Source organism: Phycodurus eques, chromosome 16, assembly GCF_024500275.1.
Source record: "Phycodurus eques isolate BA_2022a chromosome 16, UOR_Pequ_1.1, whole genome shotgun sequence".
Taxonomy (NCBI): domain Eukaryota; kingdom Metazoa; phylum Chordata; class Actinopteri; order Syngnathiformes; family Syngnathidae; genus Phycodurus; species Phycodurus eques.
The window spans coordinates 15048874-15071399 of NC_084540.1; the positions used below are offsets into that span (position 1 = coordinate 15048874).

General features: G+C 43.0%; 2 protein-coding genes across 3 annotated transcripts; one reads left to right on the top strand and one right to left on the bottom strand.

The window, feature by feature from the left end:
- Positions 1-1001: 1001 nt before the first annotated feature.
- On the top strand, positions 1002-17188 carry LOC133414467 (TBC1 domain family member 10B-like). Of its 2 annotated transcripts, XM_061699833.1 has the most exons (11): positions 1002-1461; positions 2997-4207; positions 5274-5373; positions 5495-5602; positions 6738-6844; positions 7004-7118; positions 8718-8783; positions 8857-9046; positions 9220-9374; positions 11407-12293; positions 16784-17188. In XM_061699833.1, exons 2-11 carry the CDS (start codon positions 3015-3017, stop codon positions 16803-16805), a joined length of 2943 nt encoding a protein of 980 aa, XP_061555817.1. In that variant the 5' UTR covers positions 1002-1461; positions 2997-3014; the 3' UTR covers positions 16806-17188. The 2 variants fall into 2 exon arrangements, with proteins under 2 accessions (XP_061555817.1, XP_061555820.1); XM_061699836.1 differs by lacking the exon at positions 16784-17188 and having other exon boundaries at positions 11407-14535.
- Positions 16732-21451, bottom strand: mylpfa (myosin light chain, phosphorylatable, fast skeletal muscle a). Its single transcript, XM_061699837.1, has 7 exons — positions 21359-21451; positions 20016-20114; positions 19279-19354; positions 18457-18561; positions 18286-18364; positions 17894-17942; positions 16732-17373 (listed from the first exon to the last, which is right to left on the bottom strand). Exons 1-7 carry the CDS (start codon positions 21359-21361, stop codon positions 17272-17274), a joined length of 513 nt encoding a protein of 170 aa, XP_061555821.1. The 5' UTR covers positions 21362-21451; the 3' UTR covers positions 16732-17271.
- Positions 21452-22526: the final 1075 nt, after the last annotated feature.

Here is a 22526-nt window from a genome sequence, read left to right on the forward strand (position 1 = left end):
CTTCTGGGATTCCATGATCTTGGATATAGTGGCTGTTTCTCTTTAGGAAATAATTAGGAGTTCCCTGTCAGCGTTAGTCATCGGGCACGCCTTCTCTTTGGTTTCATTCTGTGGCTTTTCCATTGAGACCGCAACAAAATGTACATGCTTCTCAGTGAGGTGTAGAGAGACCAGTAACATTACATTATATCCAAAATGGAAATGAGGCCCCTGTTACTGTTCCTTGTTGCTGGATAGAGAACAGTAAATGCATTGATATGGGGATGCTAAGGAAGTTTTTTTTTTTTTTTTTTTCTTTTTGGAGTAGTGGCCTGATGATGGACAGGAGGAGACAAAATGTGTCCAGGAGAACTGCTATCGATAAAAAGAAGTAACATTTGATCCAATACTTATGACATGAAATTCATGTACTACTTTTAAGTTTATTTAAGAGTTGGTCAGAACCTTACTGCCTCACTTTAGTCCGCATGCTATGATTGAATTCATAGACCTACGAGAACTTTGAATACTTTGGCATGCGAAGACTTGGAAGTGTTAATTTTGGGGTACTCAGGAAGATGTGCCAAACACTCCCCCAACATGCAGCACCAATTAGTTGCCATTTTTACAATTTTGTCCGTATTGGGACTGGAATCCGCGTCCTCCGACTCCAAATTAATACAATCCATTATTTACAAATGAAATAGGCAAAGCCTTGTACAATGATAATATTTTCTTTTAAGTATGCTAGGTCTCCATCACTGATTACTCCCTATTACCTGAAATAAGTAGGGTCTGGCGCCATCTGTCGATCAAATATATTAAGTGTACCAATGTGACGTAATGACATCATAAGTCAGCTCGCTCTCCCGGAGTTTAAAATGTCAGCGAATTAAAAGTATTTAATCGACAAGTATTTGTTATATCTTCCGGTGTTCTGTCGTGGTGAGAAAAAAGTGATTTTCTGTACCATTTAATGGGGGCGTTGCCGTGCAGCTGCGTGCGCGTCCCCGCCGCAGACACGCGCACGTACGGACCTGTCAGTCGGAAATGCGGGTGCCTGGTAGACGATGTACCCGCGCCGCTAAACTCGGATGAATTACAAAAAATAAGTCGTTTATTTTTCTTTTTATTGATGCGAAAATGAGCGGTGAGCAGGTTACACCAGTGAAATGGTCGACGAGGTAACGCGGGCTAGCACGCTTTGCTAACACAGGCAGACGGACGGCTCCTGTTAGGAGAAGCTAATAACTAGCTGCTCGGCTAGCTGGCTAACACCACCCACCAACATCACCAACACCCGCAGCCGCCGAGCGTCGACATCCTCGCCGCCGCTCCGGTGGGTCGCCTCCACCGCTATTTCCTTTCCTCTTCACCGAGGAGCTTTGTCGGGGGAGCCGTCGCTGTGGCGGGCCAACGCGAGCCCAGGACCCCGCAGTGGACACCCGGGCGGACGCGTCGCAGTGACAACGCCGGGCGTGGGTGAGTTGAGCTTTTTGACGGCCAGCCGAGTGACCGAGGCCACGGACCATGCTAAGCTTGGGCCTTCTGCCACTTTGGGTGCGCGCTGGTGACTTGGCCGTGCGTAAATCGCCCTTGTTGGGCGGCCAGACCTCCCAATGAGGGGGCCCTCTGAAAAGTGTTGTTAGCTTAGCATTTAGCCGCCTGCAGGCTCCACACTGCTCGATCAGCAGAATAGCGGATTGGCGTTGTGTTTATAAGGGTGTTATGTTATTGTGAAGCACTTGACACGCATGATGAATTAAAGAGTCACTCGTGCTGAAGATGTTACTCTGGTCATGCGACATGCGTTGTACACTGGCACAGTCTGCTACAAAGTGGAATTACTCATCATATCCTTTCTATTTATACGATCCCAGCTTGCATAAGAGGAAATGCAGCTTGGCATCTATTGTTGTATTGTTATGTTTGAGAGAGTGAAACTCGCTATCTGATTGAAATGAAGAGAAGCGCCTTATCCTAGATGCTCATCTTGTGTGTCCACTTCTTAAAACAGTACGCATAAATACGATACTATCAAGATAAACCGCCGCAGTGCACAATAGAAATAAAACTACTGGAAATTATTCAGAATATTTAAAAAAATAAATAATAATAATCCATGGCACACCCTGTCAGACATGTACGTGTCATGATTAATGGGATTGCTCCTCACACCAATTATTCATGATTACCGCTTCATGTGCAATGGAAAAAAATAGAACAACTAGAAAGAGAAATTCAAGTAATCTAGTAAAAATAAAAGTCCTCAGCCACGCACAATATATGTCATATAATTAATGACATTGGCTCTTTAACATTATAAATGATACTGGATTTATTCTATCTCTCTTTTAGCCACTTTATTCATTAAAACTACCACCTTGCACAGTAGAAATATACAGAACAACACAAATTCATCGATAGTCATACAGATGTCCACAGTCATGCACGAGCACATGCTCGCTCACAATGTACAGTATGTGTCATGATTAATGCAATGACTCCTCACCAATATGTCATTATAACAGCCTGCTTGCACAAAATAAATAAACACAGCAACAAGAATTAATCCACTGTCAAAAAGGTCTGCAGCACTTATGCGCACAGGCGTGCACGTCATGTCACATGTCATGATTAATTTCATTGTTGCTCTCACTGGTTATGAATTATAACCACCATTTTGGGCAATACAAAAGAACAAAACGTCTCGATATAATTGAGTTAAAAAAATTAAAAAAACGTCCAAAGCATACTTGGTCACACCTGAATGTGTCTTGATTAATAAGATCCCTTCTCTCATTAGTTTTAAATGGTAACCCCCACCTTGCCCATTAAAAAATAAAGCCTGTGCTATGTTGCCTGTTGACAATGCAACAAAACAATAAGAATGAACATGTTAGTTTTGTCACTGTGTCATCATCATATCACCGAGCCGTGTTTGTGGTCATGACATAAAACAATTGGTATGAGCTGTTGATGTTTCTTGACTGATTCATTGTTGCAAAATGTTACAGAAGAGCTCTCATCGCAACATGGCCGAACTCACCGCCTTTTCCCCGTCGCCATCACCAGCCTTGCTTGACTCCCACGCGCCTCCCTCTGCGTCATCGGTGGCGCCCAAATCATCCCTCTGCAATGATGTAAATTTGACCGGAAACACTCCCGCCACGCTATCGATGCCGCCACCACGGAGTCTGTCAACAGAAGTCGCAGAGACTCCAGTGTGCGATGATTCGGCGGCGGCTCCCCAGAAAGAGGTAGAGGTTGGGCCTGGTGCTCACGTTGAAGCAGATGTGCAGCAACCCGCATCCACTTCCCTTGACCTCACCCCTGGTCCCAACCTGTATCCCAGCGTGCACGTCACTCAGAACCCTCCGGCCTCCGCAGCTGACGCCCCTGTGGTGCCCCCTGTGGCGCCCCCTGTGGTGCCCCCTGTGTCGCCCCCTGTGTCGCCCCCTGTGTCGTCCCCTGTGTCGCCCCCTGTGGCGCCCCCTGCGGCGCCCCCTGTGTCGCCCCCTGCGGCGCCTGGGGAAGCGAAACCACACCAAGCCCCCAAGAGTCCTCCCCCGCCCGTGTTCCCCAAGCCTCAAAGTCCCATCAAAGTACAACCTCCGTCCTGGACCCCGCCTCTCCAGGTGGGGCATCCCAGCCCAACAGTTCCCTGGCCCAGCCCCACGGTGCCGATCATCCAAGAACTTGCGCCCGGCCTACCACTGCCGTGCACCCTCCCTCCAGGGGCCGGGCATCACTGCCCCACGGTTCCCCGCCCCAGCCCCACGGTGCCGATCATCCAAGAACTTGCACCCGGCCTACCACCGCCATGCACCCCCCCTCCAGGGGCCGGGCAGCACAGCCCCACGGTTCCCCGCCCCAGCCCCAGCCCCACGGTGCCGATCATCCAAGAACTTGCACCCGGCCTACCTCCGCCCTGCACCCCCCCTCCAGGGTCCGGGCACCCCAGCCCCACGGTGTCGCACCCCAGCCCCACGGTACCACTCATCCAAGAGCCGGCACCCAACTTCCCCCCGCCGGGGGCCCAACGGCCGGCCCCCGACACTCTCAGCTACCTGGAGTCTGCCAGCCTGATGTCAGGGACACTGGAGTCGCTGTCGGGCCTCGGGGACGACGGCAGTTCGCTGGGCTCTGACTCAGAGATCAATGGCTTGGCAGTTAGGCGCACTGACAAGTACGGGTTCCTGGGTGGCAACCAGTTCTGCGAAGGGAGGTCAGTTCAGCTAGCATCAAAGTATTAGCTGTGTGTGTGTGTGTGTGTGTGTGTGTGTGTGTATATACATATATATATATATATATATATATATATATATATATATATATATATATATATATATATATATACACGTGTGTCAAACGTCTTTTTACACTTGTATGACAAGTGATCATGTTTTAAAATTAAAACATTACATAGTTAAAACTGAACATTTTATTTGTTTTTCCTTTTAATGTTAACAATGGTTAATGTCTTAAGAAATGTATTGCATCATGCGCATCTGCAACACAAATTGCCTCTATTTTACATCATTGAAGTTAAGACTGAGTGTTTTTGTGTTAATGTAAACACTGGTTAACTTCTCTGTCCACTTGTATGACAAATAAAATTGTTAAAACATTTCCTGTACATTTACGATTATGTTTTGATTGACGTTTGAAAAATGTAACCTGATAACTCTCCAGGTAACAGAAGTCAAAATAATATAGTTAATCAAAACATATAGAATTAATTAATAAATGATAATAGTAAAAAGAAAGTGCCAATAGGCCATTGTATTACAAGTGGCCTGTAAATAATCATTAGTAAATGTTACTTCATGTGCTCTTCTGTGATGAGACACTACCTTTAACACCATGTATTGCCTGTACATCTAATGACACGGCACAGTTCGACTCTCTGGAAGAGATTATTTATAACTTCCATTGTATTCTAGAGGTTCCAATGTACTACTGACACTTTTGACTGTTATCACTCAGTAATGCCAAAGCCCCTCAGAGGAGCTTCATGCAAATGGTTGCACTTGTTCGTGTCATCACTTTAGCTTGCCATCTCTTTCCTGCTGCTCTAAATGTCCTGATTAAGCTGCCTTTGCTGTGACTCACATGCTGCTGAGTGTTAGAGTCATCAACATGCACTGACCTTCTGCATTCGAACCGCTCAGCTCCCCTCTTGATAAGTTTTGATAAGTGAATTGCTCTTCCACTCTGCCACCTTTGAGTAAGAATGGACTTGTATCAGCTATTGTATCATTGTGACATTGTCGTATTGTTCATTGTGGCAGTGACAGGGAAGTGCGAGTGGAGGTGTCCCGGCAGAGGGAGATGAAATGGCTGGACATGTTCAACAACTGGGACAAGTGGATCAAACATCGGTTCCAGAAGGTACGACTATGCACACTTACAGCTTCTTGTTGACATGGAAATCATCTGAAACACTTACAGGGGCAAACAGAGTAACTATATTGTTATATAATATTAATAATGTACATTTGTCATGTCGCAGGTAAAGATGCGCTGCCGGAAAGGGATTCCTTCGTCACTGCGGTCTAGAGCCTGGCAACTGCTGTCCAACTGCCAGGAGCTGCTGGATGCCAACCCTGGAAAATTTGAGGTACAATAATGTATGTAGACTTTTGAGCTGCTAAAGCAAGGTAAACTCATACCTATACACAAATCCAGGCCGCTGAAATACAAAGAAGAAGCAATAGAAAAAGCCAGATCATTTCTGTTGACTTTATGAACACGTTATACTGTCCATAAATCTACATAACCAGTTTCTTCTCTATTTGTGTCTGGCAACAACACCAGCTTCAGCGAGTTTCCTGTTTGTCTATCGTTGAGTTTCATGTCAAAATCACAGAGTCCATAGCTCGGCCCAGCTCGGGGTTGACCACATGTCTGCACCTGATCATCTTACGGTCACACTTAACACACCTCACACGTATGTGTGTACCTCGGTTTTGTGGTAAGATACATGTTGTCTGGAATGTTCCCAACCATGCCTGAAATTCAATAAAATGCTGGAGGACAGACTGTTTAGTTAAACTACCATCTTAGAAAACTATAATACTCTGACTGTTAATCAATATAATGAATAATAGCAAGCAATCACGTTATACGTTATACATTCAAAACATTCCCCAACAGAAATAAGTTTACCACTTAGCATTCACAGAAAAATAGATCAACAAAATTCTTAGATTATTATTATTTATTTTTTTATTTATTCCCCCCCTCCCCTCTTTTTTTAAAAATATCTTCCTGGTCATGTTAGGCCTTGTTGCTAGGCATACCGATTATTGCTCAATCATATCCGGCCCATTGTCCAATGATTAAAAATGAAGCGTAAAAATGAAATACGTGACACGCCCCAAAGGACTGCAAAAACAGCATTGTAAGAATTCTGTGACAACTTAATTTCGCAATGTAATCACTGGTCTGTGAGCTATAGAAACTGTATTAGAAGGGAAAAACAGCACCACCGGGTTAGACCTCCGTGTTCAAGTCGTGTCAAAGTGGAAGCCTGGCAACGGGAAGTTGTGGCCAAGGCGTCTGCGGGGCGCAGGAAGCCATAAGCCTCTTATCACGTCGCCTAATCCCGCCTCTCAGACCTCGGAGACGACTCGCTGTTGGCGGGAGGAGGCCTTCGTTTGTACTCTGTATCGACTTCCTGTGGTCTCATGTTTGTGTCATCTAAGCACTTACAAATGCTCATATATCACTGAGGGATTTTCTCTTGCTCGCAGGAGCTGGAGAGAGAGCCGGGGGAGGCCAAGTGGTTGGACATCATCGAGAAGGATCTTCACAGACAGTTCCCCTTCCATGAAATGTTTGCTGCACGCGGCGGCCATGGGTCAGAATCAAACCCAACTTTATTTGTACATGTCCTCAAAAGGTTTCCGTCCCTCTAATACAGGGATGTTCACACTACTGCTACTACTATAAAAACCTTTAATGACTCAAATGTGGAGTAATTGTGGGTGGTTCTGGTTATCGTGCTGTGGCTCCGCAGACAACAAGATCTGTACCGCATCTTGAAAGCCTACACCATCTACCGGCCTGACGAGGGCTACTGCCAGGCGCAGGCTCCCGTGGCCGCCGTGCTCCTCATGCACATGCCCGCTGAGGTGAGTGAGAGTTAGCCAATTTATGGATTATTTAGAGACTATTTCCAGTTGTTCTGATTTATTTCAATAGTGCAAAGTAGCAGTTGTTATGAATAACTGTCAAGAGGAGCCATCACATTAATCATGACTCATTGCTGGTGTGATCAGGTGTGCCATACGCTTTTTTTTTTTTTTACTCCGTGGATTATTTTTAGTCCTTCTGTTCTATTTCTGTTGTGCACAGTGACGATTATTACAAATAACTGACAAAAGTAGCAGTGAAACTATTTATATTACATCTTGCCAAGTATACTAAGCCTGTAATGATACAGTATTGAAACTGAAAGTTGTGATACGAACCTGTCGCCTTTAAAATGTCCTAACCATGATACGCATGCTACATGCACCATCAAATTTATCCCAACATTTATTTAAGTGAGGCACAGAAGAACACACAGGCTACTCTGAGTAATTCATTTCATTAATAAATTATCATTTCCAGTCATTTTGTTCTATTTCTGTTGTGCAAGATGTACAACCCTAATTGCAATGAAGTTGGGACGTTGTGTTAAACATAAATAAAAACAGAATACAATGATTTGCAAATCATGTTCGACCTATATTGAATTGAATACGCTAAAAAGACAAGATGTTTAATGTTCAAACTGATAAAACTTTGTTTTTAGCAAATTATTATCTTAGAATTTTATGGCTGCAACACGTTCCCAAAAAGCTGGGACAGGGTCATGTTTACCACTGTGTTACATCACAGCACTTACGGATGTAGCGCCAAACTGGATTTACTGACATTGGTTTTCTGAAGTGTTCCTGAGCCCATGTGGTGATATCCTTTACACATTGATGTCGGTTTTTGATGCAGTGCCGCCTGAGGGATCGAAGGTCACTGGCATTCAATGTTGGTTTTCAGCCTTGCCGCTTACATACAGTGATTTCTCCAGATTCTCTGAACGTTTTGACGATGATATGGACCGTAGATGATGAAATCCCTAAATTCCTTGGAATTGTACGTTGAGGAACATTGTCCTTAAACTGTTCGACTATTTTCTCACGCACTTGTTCACAAAGAGGTGAACCTTGCCCCATCTTTGCTTGTGAATGACTGAGCAATTCAGGGAAGCTCCTTTTATACCCAATCATGGCACCCGCCTGTTCCCAATTAGCCTGTTCACCTGTGGGATGTTCCAAACAGGTGTTTGATGAGAGACTTTCTCAGTCTTTTTTTCTTTTTTGCCACCTGTCCCAGCTTTTTTGGAACGTGTTGCTGCCATAAAATACTAAGTTAATGATTATTTGCTAAAAACAATAAAGTTTATCATTTTGAACATTAAATATCTTGTCTTTGTAGTTTATTCAATTAAATATACGTTGAACATGATTTGCAAATCATTGTATTCTGTTTTAATTAGTTTAACACAACGTCCCAACTTCATTGGAATTGGGGTTGTAAGTCATCAGCTCTCAGTGTGATGCAGTACACTTTTTTTTTTTTTTAATTGAATGCGAATATGATACGTTACTGTGGTCATTCACTGTCTTGTGCCTAGTCAAAAGATGTCCGTCCACAGTAATGCATACTGTATGTACACATTTGATCCCCAGCAAGCCTTCTGGTGCCTGGTGCAGATATGTGAGAAGTATCTCCCGGGTTACTACAGCGCCGGGCTGGTGAGTCCACTGAAAACCTCAATGTCACCTTCTGTCTTCTTTTGCCGACTCGTGTGATATTTTCCCCCTCCAGGAAGCCATTCAGCTGGATGGCGAGATCTTCTTCTCACTGCTGCGCCGCACGTGTCCCATGGCTTACAGACATCTGAAGAAGTTCAAAATCGACCCCATCCTCTACATGACCGAGTGGTTCATGTGCATCTTCTCACGCACGCTACCCTGGGCCTGCGTGCTGCGTGTATGGGACATGTTTTTCTGTGAAGGTACCAAATACTAGTCAACTTTACACATTTGACATGCTATTTCATTTGTGCAAAATGGTGGTTATTATGAAAAATCGGGTCATTGCATTATGACATGTACATTACATGCTTGTGCATGTACCTGTGGACTCTTTTTTACTTTGTGGATTGTTATGTTCTTGTTGTCTTTCCAGGCGTGAAGATCGTATTTCGCGTGGGACTGGTGTTGCTCAAGCAGATGCTGGGCTCAGTGGAAAAACTGCGGGAGGTGCAGGGCATGTACGAGACCATGGAGCGGCTCAGGGGCATCTCACCAGACACCATCAGGGAGGACAGCTTGGTCCAGGAGGTGCGTCACTCCTCTTCTCAAGGTTTTTCCTGGCTCAAATTGAGGCAAAGCCAGTACCATTCTGCTCATTAAAATATGCAAACACACATCGTTTTTATTGTTCTTTAACATTTTCTTTTCATCATACAGTCTATATCATATACTAAAATACAAAATATAGGAACCCTGTTCAATAATAAGCCAAATAAAACAGAAGTGCATTTGTGTACAGCTAAAACAGCAAAGTTAATCAAATTTTACTTTAACGTCTGGCTGTGTTTTGGGGAAAATCTGGAAAGATTCGGAAAAGGGGACTATAAATTATAATCATAATTTATGGTGATTATAATGTCACTTTACTAATGTCGTCTGAAGATTTTTCATAGCACTAACACGTACTCGGTTACAAAAGAAACAATATTTACCGGTTTGAAAATCCATAAAATCGTCTGACGCATTTACAGTCGGAAAGCGAATCCTCGTGACTCTTCTTTGGCAGTTTCAGGAGCCACTTTTAACTGTTTACGATACGGTGCAGCGGTGTAATACCGGAACTGCAGTTAAAAATGACACCCAACTTACTTCAACATTGGACAAACTGTTTTACTTTCATACAAAACATAAAACAAAGTGAATTACACATTGTGCATTTAAAGTCAGCTAGCTTAATGCTAACACATAATGGGAAATGCCATAAATGGGCAACGAAACTAGCATTGATATCACCTTATCAGAACTGCCAACGTATGAAAATTAACTTCTGGAACAATTTGTCCAAATTTGGACAATTTGTCCAAATTTGTCTGAATTTCCATATTTTCAATATCTATCTGTCTATGAATTAATGCGCCTTTGACAATTCTGTCTGTTAAAGTCTTAAGTCAATTAAATCAGATGAATTAGATCTCAAACGTCAAAATTAAAAGTCAGCACTCCTTTTTGCAAACAAACAAATAACATTACAAAAATATAAAATTGGATAGTTTATGTATGGACAATAGTCTATTTTTGTTTGGACAATAGTCTATTTGGTGCAATGTACTTCATGCTATGTATATTACATATTTATATTTCCTGTATCCACAATTGCTGCTGAAACGATGCAAATTTACCCATTGTGGTACTAATAAATATTATCTTATATTACAAATATTTAGAAATAATAATGTACTTTTAACCTGCCCACGTTCTGAAGTGACGTGTGCAGTGACATACGAATTAATTTCCAGTTCAGATGCAGCGTCCTGTGTGGACGTGTATTATATTATATTTATCTCTCGAAACGTATTAATTGTTATTTTGTTTTTTGAAATTGGTTAATCTCTGCGAAAACGCGGTTCCAGCCAGACCTGCTGTATGTAACAAGTGTACTGTATCACCACATCACTTAGATGTTTTGCGACTGCATGACACGATATCTTAGGAATTAGCATGGCTTTGACATTGTCTTCACCTATCCACTCCTCATCCTCCCTTTGTGACACTTTTGTAAGAAGCATTGTAAGAAGTGTCGTTTATTCACTACAATAGAGGCGAAGATTAGTGGCTGACAATGCGTTAACACCGGACGCAAAGAGAAGTTTCGCTTCGTGGCTTGGCAGCTGGGGAGCGTAGTAAAATAGCGTGCACCAAACAGCTGCTGAATGTGGACGATGGATTTAATTTTTTTTTCAATATCTGGAACAATCAGTATTGCGCCCGTAACGAGTCAACATTCAATGATTTCTGAGACAAAATGCGGATGTTCTGTAACATTTGGCAGCTCTGCCTTACAAACATTTGAACAACTTTATATTTGTACAGAAACCTTAGCAACGTATCCAGACAATATTACACAATGTGCAGGTATATTCTTTATCCTCTGCGAAAAAAGACTGTTACTGCTGCTTGTAATGGTCTTCTGTTTCCCCTCATCAAATCTACCTGTAGTATATCTATGAATTATACTGCCCCCTGGTGGCCAAGGCACGCACACCAGACACAATGTCTTGGTCTTCTTTTTCTCGACTCCTGAGTGAAGTCTTCCTCTCATATTCCTCTCTTGTTCTTCCAGGTGATCCTTCTCCAGGTGACGGAGGCGCTGATCGAGCGTGAGTGCCACGTCCAGGTGAGGAAGTGGCGTGAGTCCCGAGGGGAGCTGACTCACCAGCCGGGCCGCCGCCTGCACGGCACCCGAGCCATCTTCGAGCACAAGCGCCGCGCCGCTGCCATCAGCTCGGGCGGCAGCTTCTCCTTCCTGGCCAGCTCCGTCCCACCGCCGGGACCCCTGCGAGCTTCGTCCTCTCTTCTCTCGCTCCCAGGCTTCCGCAAGTCCAGGACGCCGTTCCACTCGCACGCCAAGAAGAGCTCCTTCTCGGGGCCCTCCTTTTCCGAGGGGGCGCGGCCTCAGTCTCCCCCAGCCGCCGCCAACCAGAAGCCGCCCATTCCTCCTGGGGCGGCACAGAGGGTGCCGCAAGTCCAGAGCCCCCTTGTGGGTGCCGGTCCACGAGGTGGTCATCTCACACCGACACCCAACGCTTTATCCCCCTCCCCGAGGATTGTCTCGGAGCAGATCACTCCCGCTATCCCCTCGCCCACCGCCAACAACGCCCTGCTGATGCCGGGCACCGCCGCCGTGAAAGGAGAGACAGAGTCCCCGCCGGCAACGCCGCCACCCCGTGTGGAGGACGACGGACGCAAGAAGAAGAAGAGCAAGGAGGACAAGAGGAAGGAACGCGAGGATGAAAAGAAGAGGCTGAAGGAGAAGAAGGAGAAAGACAAGGCAGAGAAGGAGAGACTCAAGAAGGAGAAAGAGCGTCTGGACAATGAGAAGAAGAAGAAGGCGGGAAAGAAGAAGGACAAAGGGGTGGCGGCACCGGGGTCGGACCACGAAAAAAATGGGGAGGCCGCTGTGTCCAGAGGTTCCACCTCGTTGGAGCATGAAAAGAAAAAGAAGGCTGAGTAAGGAAAAAAAAAAAGGAAGGATCAAAAAATTGTTAGCGTACTTGCATAATTGCCCAAGTCGTTTTTTGTTTTTGGAAAACAAGTTAAAAATGCAATAAATTCCACAAACAAGTATAGTCCAGTTGTCTCGATTCAACCTTTGACCCGGATGACTGAGAATCTACACAAGCAAGCACATTATTTTTTTCATTGATATTGTGACAGTAAATTAAAAATGACTTCGGCAATTATGCTCTTTCGCGAAAGAAATGGGACTTCCTGGATGGGGGCGCCGTCTGTCGAGGATGTGATCTCACATTCACAACAGGGTGCCACTTTTTTTTTTTTTTTAACATTATTTTAACCATGAAAAACCACAGAAGATGTAAATATTTATAATAAGAATTAAAACCCCGCCTCCAAAGACTTTTAATTGGATGGTGATCATCATACCGAGTCGCCTCCAGGAAAACTTCCGGGACCCTGAAGCCGGAATGTTTCGGGGCGTACCCGAGCTATTTATTGGATGTTGTGGCGCTACGCTACTAAGGCGTGCGCGCCCCACCTGCTGGTGACAGAGAGTGTTCCAACCATGTGGTGGTGCTTTTTGTGTTATTTTTAGTTAACAAAAACAAATGAGTGGGACTTTTCAAAAAGGCAGTCTAATAGTTTTTAGTTTAGGCCTAAGTGCTGCCATCTGAAGTGTATGTTTAATCAGTAAATTAATTAAACGGCAATGTTGGATGTGCACCAAGGAGGATTAGGGACACGTGAAATAGAAAAATAATGTACTATGAGAATAAAGTCGTATTTTCTTCTAGTTGAAAATCCACAATATTACGAGAGCGTCATTTTTTTAGATAAGCCAATATCTAACGAGGAATTGATCAACAGTACTTGCGATTTTTGGTTTGTTCTTTTAGGGGTCGCCACAGCAAGTCACTCAAATGATTTGTTTGGCACAGTTTTTACACAGATGCACTTCCTGACACAATTAACCCTCTCATTTAGTATTCAGGCATGGGACCGTCAGTGGCTCGGAATCGAACCCGCGCCGTCTGCATGAAAGGAAGCAGCATCTGCCGCTACTTTGCCAGTGTCCTTTGCTATATATGACTATTCTCTAAAAATATAACTTTAGTCTTGTGAGATAAATACTTTTTTTTTCTCCAAAACGTATTTTTTTTCTTGAAAATAAAAATACAACTTTATTCTCATGAAACGTTTTTTCCCTCCTTTATAGAAATTAGACCAATGAGTATTACTTTAAAAAAAAAAAAAAACAACAACAACAACTAATATGCATTTTATTTATCCAAATGTCAGAATGTGACCGGAAGACGATGAAGGATGATCTTTGCACGTCTGGTTGTAAAAACAAACAAACAAAAAAACATTTCCTGTCGGGCTTGTTACCGGGCAGGTTTCCCAGTTTTTTTTTTTAATTTGTTTTTATTTTTAAGAAGCCACTTGAGTGTGAGGTGCGCAGTGTGCCCATGTAGCATTAACCTCTCACCTTTTGATGTATTTATGTACAGAGTGGTTAATTTAATCAAATATAGTATATAATGATGAGTAATAATAATGTTATTATTTTTCTATGAGAGTTATCGGACGCCTGGTTGACTGGAACGCCGTCGCACGTCGTCGTCATTATTCCACATCGTGTTCTGGAACGTTTTGGGTGTGGAAGCTCTTAACTTCCTGTTTCCTGTGATGTAACTGTGGAGCGTTGACTTGTTGCCATGACAACGGCCCATCAGTGCAGTGCGAGCAACACTGACTCCTTTTTTGTCGTAGACCTCTTGTTGTTGTTGTTGTTGTCGTCGTTGTGAAGGGTTATTGTGCACCCAAAATGTCCTTCCATGCCAACACACTCCTAAACACACACACATACGTGTAGCGTTACCCTGAACGCTTCTATGCAAACGATAACTGGCGCAATACGTCTCTGTGGTTACCAGGTGCGGACACAAAGAAAGTAGTGGAGTTCTGTTGGGTCCTTTGTCCATTTCTTGTCTGGAAAATGTTAAATCGATGCAAAGATTTACAAGGCTCTTGTCTTTGTTTTTTTTTATTATTTTATTTTTTATATGTCGTGTGTTTTTGAGTTTACAAGCCACATTCTGGTGAAAGTGAATTAATTGATGATAGTCTAGTTAATTGAATTCATTCCCTCACATCGACAAGTGATGTATTTAATTGATTAATGATGATGATGACATTTGTGATGAGTAATAAACCATAATAATATATTGAATTAGCCGTGTGTCAATGGCGGTTTATTTAGTTTTTCCTCTTAATTATGCATGTTTTCTTGACAATTTTCGACTAATTTAATGCAGTTACATGAAGTTCCACTGTGTGTGGCTTAACTTGCCTTAATGTCAGAGATTTTCAGCTCGTTTTACCATGGCCATACTAAACCTCTAAAAAAAATATGATGGCGGTATAGGGGCGGGGGCTAGTATTTTGGTCTGAGGTTTTATTAGTTTTTTGTTAATGCTAACATATATCAAGATAGCAACCTGAGTATTGAAAACTCCCATTTATTTGTACTAGTCTTAAATGCCATAAATGTTTCAAGAATCCAATAATCGCATCCAATTTAACGGCTTGGCGGCAACATTTATAATCGACAGGGTCTCAATTAGCTCCCAGTATTATCTCCCCAATCTGGCATCATCCAGATTTCGAAATTAATACTATACCCCTTCATTTTAGTACATGGGAACAACATGGAATTAACCACCTACAACAACTATTTAACAATAATGTTTTTAGGACACGTGATGAACTGTTCCAAGAATTCCAAATAACAGCCGGAAACTTTCTTCAATACAATAAATTAAAAGCAGCAATAAAAAAAAAAAAGAATAGCAACACTCCAGAGCACCCTCGAACTGCTGGAGTTTGTCCAGCAAATAACGAAGCTTCTCCCACTAAGTAAAAGAAATCTCTCAAAAGTTTATCAATTTATTTCATGTACTAAATCAATGCACTTACCAATCACCAAATGGGAAGAATGTGTCTGCTAACCGTAGCTACTGGATACAGATTTATAACAATACGTTTAGAATGACAAAAAACACAAATCTACAGTTTATACAATATAAAGTGCTCCATAGAACACACTTTACTCAGAACACTATGCATAAAATGGGCTTCTCTCCATCTAACATATGCGTGCAATGCACCGAAAATACCCCAGACACCTATTTTCATGCTATATGCGAATGTACACCAATTCAATGGTTTTGGTCTTTGGTTATTCAAAAACTCTCGTATTTTAAACTGCAGGATTCCGCTTTCCCCAAGATTGTGCCTACTTGGCGACTTAAGCATAATTGACCTCCCTAATAAATATTCACAATCATTACCTGTTGCGTTAGCTACCGCTAAGAAAACAATATTATTAAACTGGAAAAACAAACAACCTATTAACATCAATCAGTGGGTGGGTTAGATCATATTGCTCATTTTAATGATATTTGACACAAACAAAAGCTAAATCTCACATTCACTAATAACTTGCATCTCACTCTTATGCCTCCGTCACTTTTGGTGATATTTGGTGGTATTCTAGTATTGTATACAAATTACAAATGGATATGACCCTTATAATATGTAAATACACGTCACGTATGGAGAAACTTCACTGTCTAAACATTTTCCAGTTAACAAATGATTAACTTACTTCTATGTGTCAAGAGACTTTATAGACTCATTAAATCTTAAATCTTAGGTGTAGGCTGAAATTATATGTTATCGATCAAAAACATCCCCTCTGGTCAGGCCAGTGGACGGATTTGTGACACATTTGTCCGTAACTTCGTATTTAAGGTTAAATTAAGGTGTCGCTGTTGTGCAGAAGCTTTGCTGCATAGCTTTGCTTGGCATCAGCTGACCCAAACTTGCATACTGCGATAAAAAGCCATAAAAATGAGGTTTCTTAGCCAATATTATTGTGGAGGTCAGTGGGACTTCTACCAGCCAAAGTTAATGAGCATGTGCCAGAATTCCGTCACAATGATGTTTTGCGAACGCTCCCATACAGGCCACGCTAAGGCAGATGATAGGGTCTTTACATTCCTTGCAGTTGGATACTATTTCATCTGAGAATTACTAAAATGGACATTGAATCGATTGCAATTGTTGCGGTTGTCAGAACAGATCAGAGCAGTCCAGTTGCGACCGATTCGATGTCCTCAGAATGAAATGACCTGAATGAATGACAATATTCACAGGCATAGAATGCAAACATGCCAGTAGTTGTCATGTTAACTTAGAGTAGAGGAATGGCTAAGGAAATAAAGATTGTACTTTATGCTGTAAATGTTGGTAGAATTTGAAAACCCCAACTTGCGACTGGATAAAATGCGAACGTTTACTCGCCGTTTCCCTCCAACAACACCAACCACACCTCCCCAGAGACAGCCACTGAGCACAGACACTCTTGTACAAAAGGAAAGAGGTTTTATTCACAGTTTGTCCCTTTTTTTATTCAGTACAGAGGAAAGGTGCGGATGAGGAGGGACGTCGTGGACCAGTTTACGGAGGAAGAGGAGGCCGACGACCGCGCCGGGAAGGGCAGAGGAGGGAACGTCGCCGAAGACGGGAATGTTTTCTTTCGGGGACGTCTCTCCTCCCCCTTCTGTGTGTCATCCCTTCCAGCCCAGGAGGACCTCTTCGGAATGGGAATGAGAACCCCCCGGGTGGTCTCGAGAGGACGCACGGAAAGAAGATGGCTGGCGTATGCGGATGATGATGACATCATTATTTATTGAAAAGCATCCCCTGTTCCCCCACAAGCCGACACAGACATCCCGTGAGCCCCCGCAAGTCTCTGCTTTGAATGAGAGAAGAGGGGGATAGGGCGAATGTTGACCCCGTGGGTATACACGGAGGGCATGATGGAGGGAGGCAGACAGGGAAGGAGGAGGGAGGGGAAAGGCAGGAAAAAGCGAAGGGATTTGTCGTCTTTCTTCTGGTCTTCTTACTCCTCCTTCTCCTCTCCGTGTGTGATGACGTAGCAGATGTTCTTGTAGTCCACGTTGCCCGCGACGTCAGGGGGGAAGGCGGCCCACATGTTCTTGATCTGAGGGGACCACCACAAGAATTTAGTGAAGGGATGCTACTGGAAGAGTTGGAAGTAGCATAAGGCGACTAGTCATGTCTGGAGAGCAGGGGTGAGAACCGTGGTGCTCAAGGGTCACAACTGATATTGAAATAAATTTGCCCACCCACGGCAGGTGGTATCTTAGCAATAGGCTATGCCATGTCAGAGTTAAAAAAAAAAGAGCAAGCTTTTTCTTTTACATTGTCTACAACATTTTTACTTGGCATTTTTATTTTATATTATCAAGTTCCTTCTTCTTTGTCTTCTTCTGTGGTAGGTTTGCACCGCTAAATCACAACAGGCTGCCGTATGTATTACTTTGTTTTGTTACAGGGTTTCCTGTGGACCAGGCTATTTTTTGACATGACTTGGTCTTTACAGGTAACTTTTTACAAAAAAAAAAGACAAAGATCGTAACCTTAGTGAGGTTTATTTTTCGTAAAAGTAACATTTGCTAATGACTAACTAAATACTGCAAATAAAAGTCATCCAGTTTTACCTCCTCCTTGGAGAACCTGTCGCACTGAGTGGTCAGGAGTTCCTCCAGGCTGAGGACACACAAAATGGACAAAATGGAATCAAATATACTCATTTGCAGTCACTGCATAGATACTAGTAGCATCCACACAATCCACTTCGGTTTAGTGAGCTTCAAAGGAATTACTCTAAATGAGTATATTGGTATGAGTTTGGCTTCTTTCGCCTTCTTTGGCTGTTGTTGCACCGCAGAAGCAGGCTCAACAATAAGTGATGAGAAAAGAAGAGACAAATATGCACAAGAAGTCTTGAGAGTCACCCAAAGTCCACTGGAATAGGCTCCAGCTCACCCATGACCCTAATGAGGACAAGTGGTATTAAAAAAAAAAAAAATTAATGATGAGGAAAACTCACAACTGCTTCTTGATGGTTCCGGTACCCTCGGGGTCCAGGACCTTGAAGGCAGCAAGAATGACGTCCTCGGGGTCAGCGCCTGCGAAGGAAATTAGGTCATTATTTGAAATAAATCAATACAAAACTAATTTCACTTCCTGTATGTTGGTGTAGACTAGCTAAAAAAGCTACCCTTCAGCTTCTCGCCGAACATGGTGAGGAAGACGGTGAAGTTGATGGGCCCGCTGGCCTCCTTGATCATGGCCTCCAGCTCCTCGTTCTTGGTGTTCAGCTGCCCTGCAGCCAGAATGGAAAAAGATCAGGATTCATTACTCGAGACCGTGAAACACGTGTTCCTCAGCGGACAGCAGGTTCTAGCACATTCTCATTCAAGCTCCAGTACTCTGGGATGCGCTGCCTGCGGAAATGATAGGAGCAACATTTGACGAAATGTTTACATTTTGACTCTTATTTCTAAACTCTTGAGTTTGGTCAAACCACACCTAGTATGCCACTAGTCTCATACCCTGCTCCATCCCCAGACATCTGGTTTTTGGCCTGTTTTACTGCCACTTCTCCTCCCCCTTCCGCTCCGGCGATAAGCGAAGTGTGGCTGTTTCTGAGAAGGATTCTGCATTGATTGACAAGACCTGAGGAGGAGCACTCCCCCCTGAGGTGTCTACCCACGGCACTTTATTTCATGAAGTGCACTTTCATGCAGTTCAAACTACCATTTCCTAGCATCATATCACATGATAAATGGTGCCCACTTGGCATCCATTCCAGCTTGGTCATTTTGGAAGAGGGATCCCTCCACCTTTGATCCCTTGTCAAGGTTTCTTCCTTTCTTCCTTTTTTATGGGTTTTCTAAAATGTTCCTTGTCTGGATCAGGGGTCCAGACCAGGGATGTCTTTGATTTTTGTGAACTGTGAGCCTGTGAAGCCATTTGAGTCTCTTTTGTGTTTAAGGCCTATATAAAGAAACTTGACTTGAACAGTGGGAAAAAGACTTACCCAAGGAGGCCAGAACATCCCTCAAATCATCTTTGCTGATGATGCCGTCTCTGTTCTGGTCGATGATTGTGAAGGCCTGCAAGGAGACAAATTCATGGAAACATGAAGAACACTGAAGATATATTCGGTTCTATATTGCGTTCACGTGGAAAGCTAAAACCATCTGGATGCTTGTCAATAAGAATCTCCCCTTACTGGAGCGAGGTCCTTGAAGTACAGTAGTCACATTCCTAAAAGCGCCTGCGCCGGCTTTCCTTACGAGTTAATTTGAGACGGCGGGGAAACAGCTGTGTGATCTTCTTCGGCTGAAACTCAAGATCTTCAATTGGGTTCCTGGGGGTGCTAATCATTCCCGGAACATGGCGCCATGATCGAAGATAGTCATATATGCGATGGCCGCTGTCCATATCTCAAGAGGATTAATGGAGAGTGCCGGTGTCGAGGTGTAATTTTGGGGTGAGGAATTTGAGTGACAGCTGGATGATGGCGGTCAAAGGTAACCAAAACAGGACGGGGGTGTCGGACATTTCATCTCCGCGCAAACGACATGCTTGTTGAAGTGTCAGGGGACACGAGTGAGTGCGTAGGTTTGAGGCGTTTGGAGTGCGCGGGACAAACAACAACTGCGGTGAAAATGGATCAGGGTTTAAATAAACTCAGGTTTAGCTTTACGGAGGAAATGAAGTGAAAGCGGGTGGATGGACTGAGAGTTGTTCAGATTTTGGTGGGGTTCTCACCTCCTTGTACTCCTGAATCTGACTTTGCTCAAACATGGAGAAGACGTTGGAGGAGCCGCTGTCTCCGGCTGCCTGCCTCCTCTTGGGCTTCTTGGGTGCCTGCACAGCAAATTATGGAAAGAAAGGAGAGAAGGTTACTTCGTTACTTATTTAGTTAAGGATGAGGGAATTCTTCAATCAAATCATTCTTTACGTTTTACATGGCATTTACTTGCTTTCTTATCTATTCTTACGTTTAAATGCTGACTTATTTTTTCTTGCATACTTGATTACTTATTTAATTATCTTTGCTTACTTACTAGCTTACACTTCCATGTACTTTTGCTAACGTGTTTACTTTTTCTTATGCACTTGCTTACTTTTACTTGCTTTGGCTTGCTTACAAATTTACTTGCTTCCTTACTCATATTCTCTTGCTTGCTTACGCTTGTTTGCTTACTTCCTCACTTGATTTTACTCGCCTGCTTTCTTACTTACGTATTTACTCCCTTACTTGCCTATTAACTGACAAGCACGCTTACTTTGACCAAGTTGCTTCCTTACTTACTTTTAGTACGTGCTTGACTGCTTACTTCTTTACTTTTCCTTACTGACATTCTACTTATATTCTTCCATTTGCTCACTTTTACATACCTATTTACTTGTACTTTACTTATTGCTTGCATATCTGTTTGTGCGCATACATACTTTTACTTACTTGCTTCACCTGCTTCATTACAAACAAGACCTACTTGCTTTCTTATGTTTGCTTACTTACATATTTACTTGCTTGACTTTTTACTTATATAAGCACTTACTTTGGCCAACGTGTTTGCTAACTTTGCTTCCTTTTACTTCTCCGCTTCCTTACTTTTGCTTACTTTTCCTCCTTCCTTTTTGGTTGACTTACTTTTACCCACTTGTTTGCTGATTTGCTTTAACTGACATATTTGCTTTGACTTACTGACTTTCACCTACTTGTTTTCTCACTTTTACTTGGTTACACACCGTGAGGTTCTTTCTTACCTTTGCTTACTTAAGTACTTACTGAGTTACCTGCTTGCTTACTTGTAACTGTTTCATTTTATTTGCTTCTTTATTATTGTTTTCCTTATTTACCCTTTATTGACCTTTTTTATACTTACTTTAATACTCACTTATTGACTTTTTCCGACTAATCTAACTACCTTGGAATGGGAATCTTAAAGGCACGGTCCTTGTTCCTGAGGTCCGTCATATTAATGATGCATTTTTGCATCCTCAAAGGGGTGCGAATGTTACCAAACATACAACAGCCACAAGAAAAACCAAAGGAAATCCAGAATGTAGGCTGAAAAGTCCATGTTGGCGGGGCAGCTACTCACCATCTCGAGACGCTGAGAGCGGTGGTTTGGGACGATGAAGAAAGAGAGGAGAAGGTGAAGCCGCGTGGGTCCTCTGCCCCCGGGGGGCTTATATAGCCCTGGGCTGCCTCGTCTAACTTTAGCCACAGCCTCAAGTTTGGATGGGGGATGAAAAAGAGAGCGAGAGGGGAGGATGCTTGGGGACGAGCGGATGGCAAAACCCGAGGAGACAGAATGGCCGGTGACGGCGTATCCCCTTACAGGAGAGCCGAAATAGACGCGGGGAGTCTTGGAATGAAGTCAACCTGATTGCTGAGGGAGCTTGCGGCAGGTCCTCCGTCCCACGTGGACTAATAAGGACATTGAGGACACGGATGCTCGGAGGACCGGAGGACAGAGCGCTCCCTCCTCCCTGCTTCCTCCTTGGCCGCCTTTATTTTTGGGCCCTCGCTCGGTGGGATATCAGGGAGTGGGACGCGAGGATGCGACCCACGCCGCCTTGACCGTGTATGTGCACGGCTACCGTGTCTCTTGATGGAATCACGTCGCACTCACTGATGTCACACAAAGTTTGGTGTATTCCATTTACTTTATGTACATATGACATGTCTCCAACAATGAACCCGATGACAAAAAAGTGGTTTCAATACATGAACTAATACAAGCATACCATCAATTTAAAGTCAATACAGTTGACAGTTCTACATATTGATTTATTTCCCGGGCAAGATATAATGCTAATTCAAAACAATTTTTAGCTTTCGTTGCCATTTTTAGGTGTTGAATTAACCTTGTTTTCCCACACCTGTTACAAATATTCATCATTACCATCAATCGCCATTATTGTCAGCAATTTTAAATTATTAATGGATGGATGCTGTAAAAAAAAAAACAAAAAGCGAGAAAATGTTATCTTTAGCGATGCTAACGCAACAAGTTGGAAAACTATATAAAGTATTTTTAAATGTGTATACTAAATATAATTACTTTCATGTAAGAATGATTCATATATAGTTATATATCAAGTTATATCATTGTATTCTAAGTAATATTGTGACTTTCCTCTGGGATCTCGACAGTAGATCAAGTGTTGCCTTCAGAGAAAATCCGAAATCATAGCTTTCTTCACACAACTGAGCAATTGCATTCATCTTCAATCTCATCTATCTATCTATCTATCTATCTATCT